Source organism: Eurypyga helias, unplaced genomic scaffold (assembly GCF_000690775.1).
Source record: "Eurypyga helias isolate BGI_N326 unplaced genomic scaffold, ASM69077v1 scaffold9675, whole genome shotgun sequence".
NCBI lineage: Eukaryota > Metazoa > Chordata > Aves > Eurypygiformes > Eurypygidae > Eurypyga > Eurypyga helias.
The window spans coordinates 22149-32475 of NW_010253404.1; the positions used below are offsets into that span (position 1 = coordinate 22149).

At 44.6% G+C, this 10327-nt stretch overlaps 1 protein-coding gene across 3 annotated transcripts in view; it reads right to left on the reverse strand.

The window, feature by feature from the left end:
• The window catches only part of AGO3 (argonaute RISC catalytic component 3), a 19964-nt gene extending 11741 nt beyond the window's left edge, over positions 1-8223 (reverse strand). For 2 of the 3 annotated variants that reach the window (XM_010152667.1, XM_010152665.1), the window contains exons 1-5: positions 8054-8202; positions 6591-6711; positions 5842-6050; positions 4545-4681; positions 1981-2115 (exon numbers count right to left, since the gene is read on the reverse strand). In XM_010152667.1, the coding sequence (XP_010150969.1) occupies positions 1981-2115; positions 4545-4681; positions 5842-6050; positions 6591-6711; positions 8054-8199 (748 nt within the window). In that variant the 5' untranslated portion in view covers positions 8200-8202. Of the gene's footprint in view, positions 1-1980; positions 2116-4544; positions 4682-5841; positions 6051-6590; positions 6712-8053 lie in introns of all 3 variants that reach the window. The other variant, XM_010152666.1, reaches the window with a different exon arrangement.
• Positions 8224-10327: the final 2104 nt, after the last annotated feature.

The window sequence follows — 10327 nt, forward strand, 5'->3', positions numbered from 1 at the left end:
CTGAGGATTGTGGAGCACAGACTGAATGCCCCACAACAAATCTGGTCCCTAAGTCCCAGATAGCACATACCGTGTCTACCTTACCAGTCACAGACATCCCAAAGAAGGGATGGATTGACTCCTTCACCGATTCCTGACAACACTAACTGCAACATGAACATCAGCGTTACTTGGAGGATGGTGTAATCGCAAAGAAACCAGCACTGACCTGATACAGCACTAAGAGAAAGAACAAAAAAGAAGCCAGAAAGCACTGTGGCCAAGCAGAAAAGGGTTGTGAATACAGAGCTATCTGGAACCCGTTCACTGCTTTGTTCTTAATCTGCTGTGACACTACAGAAGGCACTACCCTCCCAAGAGCTGCTCACAGCCCGCCAGTTCTTCACGGCAGTGTTTGTTTCACCCTATGTGATCACATCTTGGCTGGAGTCCCCAGATACTACAGTAGCCAAAAATGAATATTGACAGCAAAGGTAACCTTTCAATAATTTCTGACTGGTGACAACATGTCCCAAGCACCCCAGATCAGGCAGAGACAGCGTCTCATTCTCCAGCTACCCGCTTTCCAAAGTGAGCAAGACAGGTAGATGGAAAAAGGAGGCATGTTAGGACTACAACAAAGTAATGCCTTTAGGGCTTTTCTTCCACTAATGACTGTTCTGTGAACAACACCAGTTTATGACTATAGTTCAGATTTATTTTTTGCTTTCCAGTATTTCAAGAGTTTAATTTTGCATCAAGTAACACAAGTGTTTAAGAGCAAAGCTCTTCTAAGGCTTCTTTCTCTGCAAATTATGTTGAAATAAAAGGATATGGTAAAACGCAAAGTAGCATATATGGAATGAAACTACTCAAACTGGCAGCTTATGCAATTCCTTTGGAATGGAATTTGGCCTTCAGCTGCAAGTTAGCAAGTGGTACTTGTTTTTCCATAAGGCAATCAGTTATTAGAAGTCACTGCCGCAGCATACTTTCAAAGAATCAATGATGTTAGCTTTGAAATCAGGTGTTGGAGGGCAGCTCTGGGGAAAAGGACCTTGGAGTCCCAGTGGACAAGAGGGTGACCACCAGCCAACCGTGTGCCCTCGCGGCCAAGAAGGCCAGTGGCATCCTGGGGTGCATTAAGAAAAGCGTGGCCAGCAGGTCGAGGGGAGTTATCCTCCCCCTCTGCTCTGCGCTGGGGAGGCCTCCCCTGGAGTGCTGTGTCCAGTTCTGGGCTCCTCAGCTCAGGAGGGACAAGGAGCTACTGGAGAGGGGCCAGCGCAGGGGCACTGCGAGGATGAAGGGCCTGGAGCACCTTCCACCTGAAGCTGGGGCTGTTCAGCTGGAGAAGAGGAGGCTGAGGGGGATCTTATCAATGCTTATCCATATCTAAGGGGTGGGTGTCAGGAGGGTGGGGCCAGGCCCTTCTCAGTGTGTCCAGGGACAGGACGAGGGGCAGTGGCCATGAACTGGGAAACAGAAGGTTCAGCCTGACCATGAGGAAACCCTTCTTCCCTGTGAGGGTGACAGAGCCCTGAACAGGCTGCCCAGAGAGGGGCTGGAGTCTCCTTCCCTGGAGACTTTCCAGAGCCCCTTGGACTTGTTCCGGTGTGATCTGCTCTAGGGGATCCTGCTCTGGCAGGGAGGTTTCACTTCAGCATTTGAACGGTGGGAGACGTACAGCACACCACCACAACGGCCTCGATGACGCTTGCTTACGAAAGGTTAGCCAGACAGCCAACAGCCACCTACCTCTATCAAGGCAATAAAACACACTTGCTCTTTCTCTCTTTAAGCCACTGGGAACACGGCTCATTTTTCATCTTTCTTTTTCTGTAGAGCAGCATTGTTTCACTCGGGACTAGAACTGCAAACGGGGCATATGCCGCGATTCTCTTGGCAGTTCCAGGGCCCTTCTGGTGCACGCCAACCAGAGGTTTCCCATTAGCACAAGTCCCTTAGAACTACCTGGGACAGAAGAGAGAGGTTTCTACTCACCCTTTATCTCTTTGGTGAATTTTACTCGATGAGAATCAGTCAGAGGTCTCGGTTGTTCATCAATATTATGAATGTCAAGAACTTCACACATAAACTGAATTACAGGTTGTGCTTTGTAGAAGGCAGTGGCAGAAACTAAAGAGAGAAAAATATTAAGTGTAAAAACCCCCAGGTCAGAACGTTGTGCAGCAGTATATAAATGAATGCTTTTTAAAATTCCACATAGCCCTCAAGCAAACCCTCTGCAGCGCACGTTTTAAAAACAGATTAGCAAGCTTTGCAACAACTAAGTACACAGAAGCCAGCGCAGGGCCCACAGTGACACACTGGTCCCCAGCACAGTCATCCTGCAACTACTTTGCATTTCAGGGTTCCAAAAGGGGTTTTTCTCTTCTCCCCAGACAATATTTATTTCTAGAGAGCCGTAATGTCCCAGAGACTGTCTCTTTTGACTCTGTGTCGAGCTGCAAGCAGAGACAGGATTAATATCTCTCTCCTGGAGACTTTTCCATGTGAAAAGCCAAGACTTTCCATATGCAATGTAATTTTGTCAACTGTAAGATCAGCTCAAATACTGAAACCATCTTTGGTAGCAACGTGAGCACTGTTTTGCCTCCACCAAAATTATATTAGCGTAGTCGTGAGTGCAACCCTTGATCTACCAAAACCTCTTACCCACCCTGCACACTAACAACACAATCACATTAAGTGACTATACGGTTTTTAGACAGGACTGTTGACTCATTCCAAGGAAGGAAAACCATTAACTATCTGCTTGATAAAGGTATAAGCAATTGAAACAAGACCTTTTAGTAAGACAGGTGAGGTGGCACCAGGGATACCTCAGACACAAGCTGCTCCACACATTCAAAACTTCAAATGGCAACAACAGAAAAGAAACACTTGACAAGCATTTTGTCAGTTTTCCAGATGTCATGTCCCACAAGCGACACAGATTTTGCAGAGAATCTTGGATAAGTTAAACAACTAAACCAAAATCAAGTGACGGCATTTGAATGTAAGAGTCACAGCCTCAAAGCACAACACAGTGATCGCCTCGTAAGCTGTAGCTTACAAAGTTCTTCAGTTTCTCAGTCATGGAAAGGACTGAAAAAAATTCTACTGAGTTTAACTACTACGTCTTCTAATGCTGGGAAGAAAAACTTGCTTCACAAAGTAATAGCACAGTACAGCATAACTTGGTATAAACTCATACCCTAGTCCTACCCAAAGTGTAGTTATCTCAGTAGCGAGCACGCAGACACTCCTACTGGTTATTTCTCAGACTGCTAAGACTTTTACATTTATTTTTCAAATGACATCTATGCCATGGCTGCTCTCTGAAAGGTCATTTCACAAGCACAAACCTATCTGAAGTCACATCAGTGTCATCCATGAGTTCGGTAAACCAGAACACGTGGACTTGCATGGTGAAAGCTCAGTGTCACCTGCAACATTTCATTATGCTCCAAGACAGACGCTCAGCACAACCTGACCTGGAGAGCTTAACCCAGTGCAAAAAAGACAGACTATTCACCTTGGGTTTAGAAAGCATTTCAAACAGACAGCAAGAACAGAATGTGAATTGGAGACTTCAGGCAGCACCTGCAGCTCAAAGGCTGACACTTCTCAATAGGGGTTTAACAACTAAATAGGCTCAGAGCGCTTACAGCACCAAGGAGTCCGACACAGGCACGGGTTGATCTCGGATGCATTCATCTGGCGCTTAATAAAGCGGTGCATAGCAGAGCTGATTTTGCATAAGAAAGCCCACCTCAATTAGCCCTATTCACAGAAGCGTGTGAGATATGTTTTACAGGGTTTTCTTGGAAGTACTGAACAACACCTACTGTGGACAGCTGCACGGAGACGCGTCTTAAGCAATTTGCCTGCATTACCGTGGGTGCACCAATACAGAAAATCAAGTAGAAAAACAAGCTATGCTAGGCTTTTCCTTCCTACGCAGGAATATTTTTTTTTTTTTTTAATATGGCAGGTAAATTTCTGCTGAAATGCTCACAGGAGATCAGATCCAGAGAGAGACTTGCATTTCCAGGCAGCATAGGTCTGGTGTGAACTGGCTGAGCAGGAGGCCAACGTAGGCACACTTCGTTACCACGGCCTCACTCCGCTATTATCACTAAAACGTCTGCAGCAGCCTGACTTCCCCGCTGACGGTGTGTTTCATCAGGATACTGAGACAACTGCTAAATCTTCGAACAAGAATGCTAAGTATTTTTCAAGTGAAAATCCCTCATCTAGAAAGCAACTCAAGTTGGAAAGTTTTCTTATTCTGATATAAATTCTAGCGAAATACCCCAAGCTACTTGAACTACTATTTACAGAATTAATTAAGACATCAGTGTACGAGGCGGCTTCTGGTCACTAAATCCCTCTTGCACAGCTGGCACCAAAAGTTATCACCACACAGCAATGTGGTACCACAAACTCAAACACCTGACAGTACAATGACAGAGTGGCCATTTTTATTAATTAGAAATGGAAATTTTTATTCTTAGAGGCATGTTTATTATCTTTATGCTTAGCCCCGACTCCCAGCTTACCATCAATATTGAGCATCATCTTCCACATGGCAGGCCGAACAGACTGATGGAATCCGAACCAGACCTCCCTACCCCCACCCAAGGGGTGATCATAACCTTCTGGAGCTGAGAAAAAGGAGCGGCCCACAGGGGTATACCTAGTGAGAGAGACGACCACACGTTTATGCTACTGCTCTCCAAATAAATACACTATAATAGAGATTATAACACACAGAATCATTATTTTGTTTATTTTTAAGCACCTGGAATCTGTGCCTAGAACCCAGCTTAAACAATGTGCTCCTTACGCTGCCATTCCCGCTGCAGTGGTTTTAAATTCAGCCAAAAGATTCGCTTGTTTTAGCCACGCACAACCACTTTCAGTTTTTACAACAAATCAAGAACTAAGTTAATTTACCCTTTCTGATCTTCCCCTTCAAGAAAATATGATCTCCATCACAGCAAATTCTTGACAACAGCACTGTATATGCTGGACTGACACTCAAATATATGATTTCACACGTTTTACTAAGGAATGTTTGAATGCAACATGCACCGAGGGAAGGAAAAACTATGGTGGAAACAAAGAACTAGAGAAACTAGTGTTTCTCCCCTGGGTGGAAAACAGATGCTCCTCCTCCAAACCTCCACGCCTCCTCACTTTTGTAATGGACAGACATTAGTAGAGAGGTCAACATCTTCCCTGTTTCCTTAAAACCACGAGTCATTTTTCTAAGTCAGTTCCACCCAAGAAAACCCACCAGTGCAAAGGCATCCTCCTGGCCAACGCCAGCGAACTGGGAAAGTAACTTTCATTGACCAAATAAAGCAAAATTCATTTCACCTTCTCTAACATTTCAGGGGAATAACAGGACTTCGTTAAGACAGGTATCTGGTCCCAACTGAGTATTTAAAATGTGACAAGCATGCATCACTGAGAGTTGTATCAATCAATTAAAACGACTTGTGCTTTTAGACAGTCATTGCCATCAAGCGCATGATTCTTGGCTCAACTTGAGCAGAAAACATGAAAGCAGCGCTACAGCATCCTGTAATCTCCCCCCTATTTCAATTAAGGGCTATTATGTGTCTCTTGTTTCCTGATCTTTTCAAACAAATACATCACCTGCTCCGGAGTTTAAACGTCTACAGAAATACACACTTCTACATAAGTAGCTTCAAGCTCCCCAGTTCAGCTAACCAGCTGTGCTGCACAGGGGATGATCCGTTTTTCCTTCCACCTCTCAAGAAACAGGGCTGAAGGTCTCCCGGGGGAGATACGTCAGGTAAAGAGACTACAGGAAGACAGGGAACCTACTTCATGGAGGGTAGGTGTCGTAGCACCACATCGACAGCATGAACAGGGTTAGTGCTGATAGGTTTGTCTAGTTCCAGAGGCTCAGGCAAGGTTCTTCCTGTCAAAACTTCATGCAGCAAGTGCCAGCTCACCCGAGAAACAAACTTTATTGACACTTTGAAGGGACGATCTTTTCCACCTTCTCCTGGTAATGTCACATCCAAATCCACCTGGGCGGGGGAGGAAAAGATAAAAAAAGACATCTGTTTAATCTCTGGTAGCCTTGAGTTTTCCCTCCTTCCCACAGCCAGGCTAGACACTCAAACCCTCAGATATTTAGGACACATTCGATAGAAGTACGTTATCAAATGCCCAAAATGAAGAGAGCTGGGTCCTCACCAAGCAGAAGGGGATCATGGAACATTTTGTCATCTTGAATCAGAAAACTCTTCATTGCAGAGAAACTGTAGTTCAGTCTTTTAATAGTACTGCATCGTAAGATCATGCATTACAGTCTGTAAAACTGGGTTTTTCAACAGATTTTGCTGTAGAAAGAGGCTACTAAATTCTAGGGCAGGTTCTGAATTCAACTCCTACACGCACATTTACACATATGGGAATTTGCAGGAAACACATTAGAAGGACTCTGTTTCGATTCAGACACTGTAAGATACTTTGGGGTTTTCCAAACTCAACAATATTAGACATTGGGCTTCTTTCTTTTTCCTAAGAAGCTGTTAGAAATACCTTTTTTCCCCCAGTTATCTTACCCCAGTAGTGGCCACAGGGAGTGGATTGGCTGTATAGAGGCTTCTTTTCCCATCATAAACCGGTCTACGGTCCCCAAATATTGTCACTTTAAAATGCTGCACCATCGAGTCCACCACCTCCCTGGAAAAGTCGATGTTTACACTGAAGATGTTTTCACAGAAGCATCAGACTGGAACTGGCTCCCACACCCCCTGTGTTTTGCTGAAGTAGTTTCAACAAATGTATTACTCAAGGGAATTACAGAACACCCACTGATATTCCGAAAAGGTGCTTCACACACTTCAACTGAAATAACAGATAAACACTGAAGGATAAATCCATAATCAATGCAAATGCCTAAATACTGGAGAATATTGTTACTAATTTCAGACAGTCCCAGAAGTGGCTGAGGCCTCTGGATAAGCTTTCTTACACCAAGCAAGGACACACTTACCTTGGAAGAAGCCCACAAAAGCTGGTATTATGAAAAGCTCGTGCAAACTCACCACTGGAAGCTCTGCCAGTTGGCAGAAACAGCAGTTAATTGTACGTCTACCCAGTAACGTTTATCAGCTCTTCAATAAAGTTTTGCATTCTGCCTACATCGCATAGAAAAATGAGGTACCCCAACAAGAAAGGTTGGGGACTTAAAGAAAGCTTTAGTCCTTAATAATCTGAGCTTCTACAACAGAATCAATTAAAAGGTTGATCAAATTTGCACACAACTATAGATTCTCCTTTCTCTACTATGAGTTGTTGGCAATAAAAAAAACCAGTAACCTGATACAGGCACTGAAACTTTACTTGAAAAAAAAAACACCCTAACACTTTCACCTTCTATAAAAGAAGGCTTCTTGATACAAGCAGCAGATGCATTGGGTCCAAAGAGACTTTTGCAATCCCTCGGAAACATGCTGTCAGGATTTGAATTCTTTGGGGATTCGTTGCGTTTCAGTGGCACAACCATATCTCACTTGATAGAGCATAACCCCCTTGCTCTACAGAATTTAAACACGTCTCTTAAGCACATGCAAAACAGCATTCTGGCAGAGCAGCAGCTTAGGAGTCCACCGTTCCCTGACCAGGCAGTACTGACCTAAGACGATAACTAAACACCCACGGGAGCAGATTCCTACTAACTCAATTCAACAGCTGCTACTGCAACCAAAAAAAGGCAACTGCCCACAGCCAAATCGTATTTACCCTGCCCTGAGGAACGGGGGTGGCTGGCACATGGTTCATGAAGCACCGTGACCACTAATGGCTGGCCCATGTCACGGCACCTGGCCACGACCAAGCGGTAAAGGACTTGGAACAGTCTCTGTACCTGTCCCACAGGTTGTTTGGGAGAACTTCACACAGGTCTCCACAGCAAAGTTCTCAGATTTTAAGCTATAGAGACTATATTTATTCCAGTAGGTCCCTCTGTTGCTGAAAAATTTCAGTATCAGTGTAATTTACACAACAAATGTCACCTTCTTACCTGTTCACCCTCCTAGGACACTTATCTGGTTTGATATCCACCTCATAGAGGTAGACATCGATCTTTGGGATTTCAACTTGGAAGCAGTTGGCCAGCAGTTTAATGGGTTTGCCCATGGTGCCATAGCCAGGACGTCTGGGCACCATGAGTAGGGGCTGTGCCCCGACGGGTCCTGCAGGAGAAAACAAACATCCCTGATCAGAAGAGAAGCACAACAGATGCTGTACCACAACAGCACTACAGTTCGGCAGTTTAGAAATACGCGAGGCTCCTCGTGTTTGCAGGTACGTGTACTCGTCTCCCACCGAGACGTCCAAACGTTCTCCCTTCTCCAGCCCTAGGCAACTCCCTGGATGGACTCGCAGGATGAGCAGGCGGCACCAGAGCCAGCACGCTGGAAGAAGGGAAAGGCGCTGTGTCAACAGCATACAGCGTGCTGACCCACTGAGTTCCACATCAACACTTGCCCAGGTTTCCTCCGTGAGCCTCCACCCACATCGAGACTCCTTCCTCACTGATGAGTAGCACAAATAATTCAGATTTCCTAAACAACAAAAAACCTGTGCTTCTCCTTGTAACCTTTTACTGCCGTGCAAATCCTCTCTGCCATGAAAACAGTCTTTTCTGAACACCCCAGTAAACGCGAAGTTGCCCAGAACACAAGGGTGCGGAAGCTGCTCTGGACTGATGTACCACGTTGGCGGCAAACTCTTTAATTTCACTGCCATTATTAGCTTGGTCTTGGCAGGCAGATTGTTCCTGAACTTTGCTGGCTGAAAATACATGAAGAGTAAAACCATTAGCTCCTGTCTAACCGCACCGATAAAGCCGATTGACCAGGGGCAGAAAGATTAAGTCACAGGATTGTAAAACTCCTGATTACATACACATTAGAGAGAATACCCATAGCTGCCTCGAGAAACCATCAAAACCCACCCTAAGAGATGGGTATTTTGAAAGTTAAAAGCCCTTGTCTAGTAATATATGTTACATTCTTATCTGGCTATCTGTTTCATCTGCTTTGCATCATTTAGATGAAAACCCTCAGCTCAAGATCTGGGTTACTCATGCCCTGTAAAACCAAACACAGTAGTAAACATAGTTCACTTTCAAGAATCTCTACTGGTATTTCCACTTGAAAATACCACTCTGCAGCCAAGAAGTAACAACAGAACCGACACGCTTTGCAGCCCAAGTTTTAAAAAAATTACTCATCGCACAAATGTCGTGATTTACAGAGTATTCGATGAAGTTAGAAGTTCTCCCCTCTACGCCTACTCAGTGACGCAGATAGCAACTCCAGCCCACTCATTTTCATGCAAGAGTTAAAATGTCAAGTGCTGGTAAAAATGTCTTATTTGCCTTTTGATTAATCTCCACCATTCCCAGGGGGGGAAAAAAAAAAAAGCATTATCTTGAAGGAAACCGTGTACTGAGAATAGGTGAACATCAAAGCTGAGTTCCACTGTAACATTTGTCTGGCTCTACCCAGAAACCTACCCAAAAAATGTGAGTGGGCTTGGCTTTGAGCCACAGATAAAACAAAAACATAAACCAAGCAGCATCATTTAAAACACCCTCACAGACTGTGCTTCTGCAAAACTTGTTCCAAGCATCTGTTCTCTCCAACTTTTTCTTCTCTCTAATACCGCCACAGGAGTACAAGCAGCTCTACCATTTACTCCAGATACATTTTCAGAGTGTAAGCACAGGCGAAGAGTTACTACTAAACATCTGAGTGACATGAATGACTCAACAGCTTATTTAATATTAAAAGACATAGTTTAGATTTAATTCATATCTGTAGGAAATGCTAACAAACCTGCTGGAATAAAACCAGCATTAAAGGCTGCCATAGTCCGGTCTGCTCTGCCTCCCTCTACCCTATTTGGTAAAATCATGTAAAACATAAAAAGCGTTGCTAAAACCTGTAAGCACAGAAGAAACAGTCGGTGTGAAGACAATCTTCGTGGAGGTGAAGAATCATAGAATGGTTTGGGTTGGAAGGGACCTTAAAGATCATCCAGTTCCACCCCCCCTGCCATGGGCAGGGACACCTTCCACTAGACCAGGTTGCTCCAAGCCTCATCCAGCCTGGCCTTGGACACTCCCAGGGATGGGGCATCCACAACATCTCTGGGCAACCTGTCCCAGTGCTCCCCACCCTCTCTGTGAAGAATTTCTTCCTGATATCTAATCTAAACCTCCCTGATTTCAATTTGTACCCATTACCCATTACCCTGAAGTGCATGGAACAGGGCAATACGGGATGGC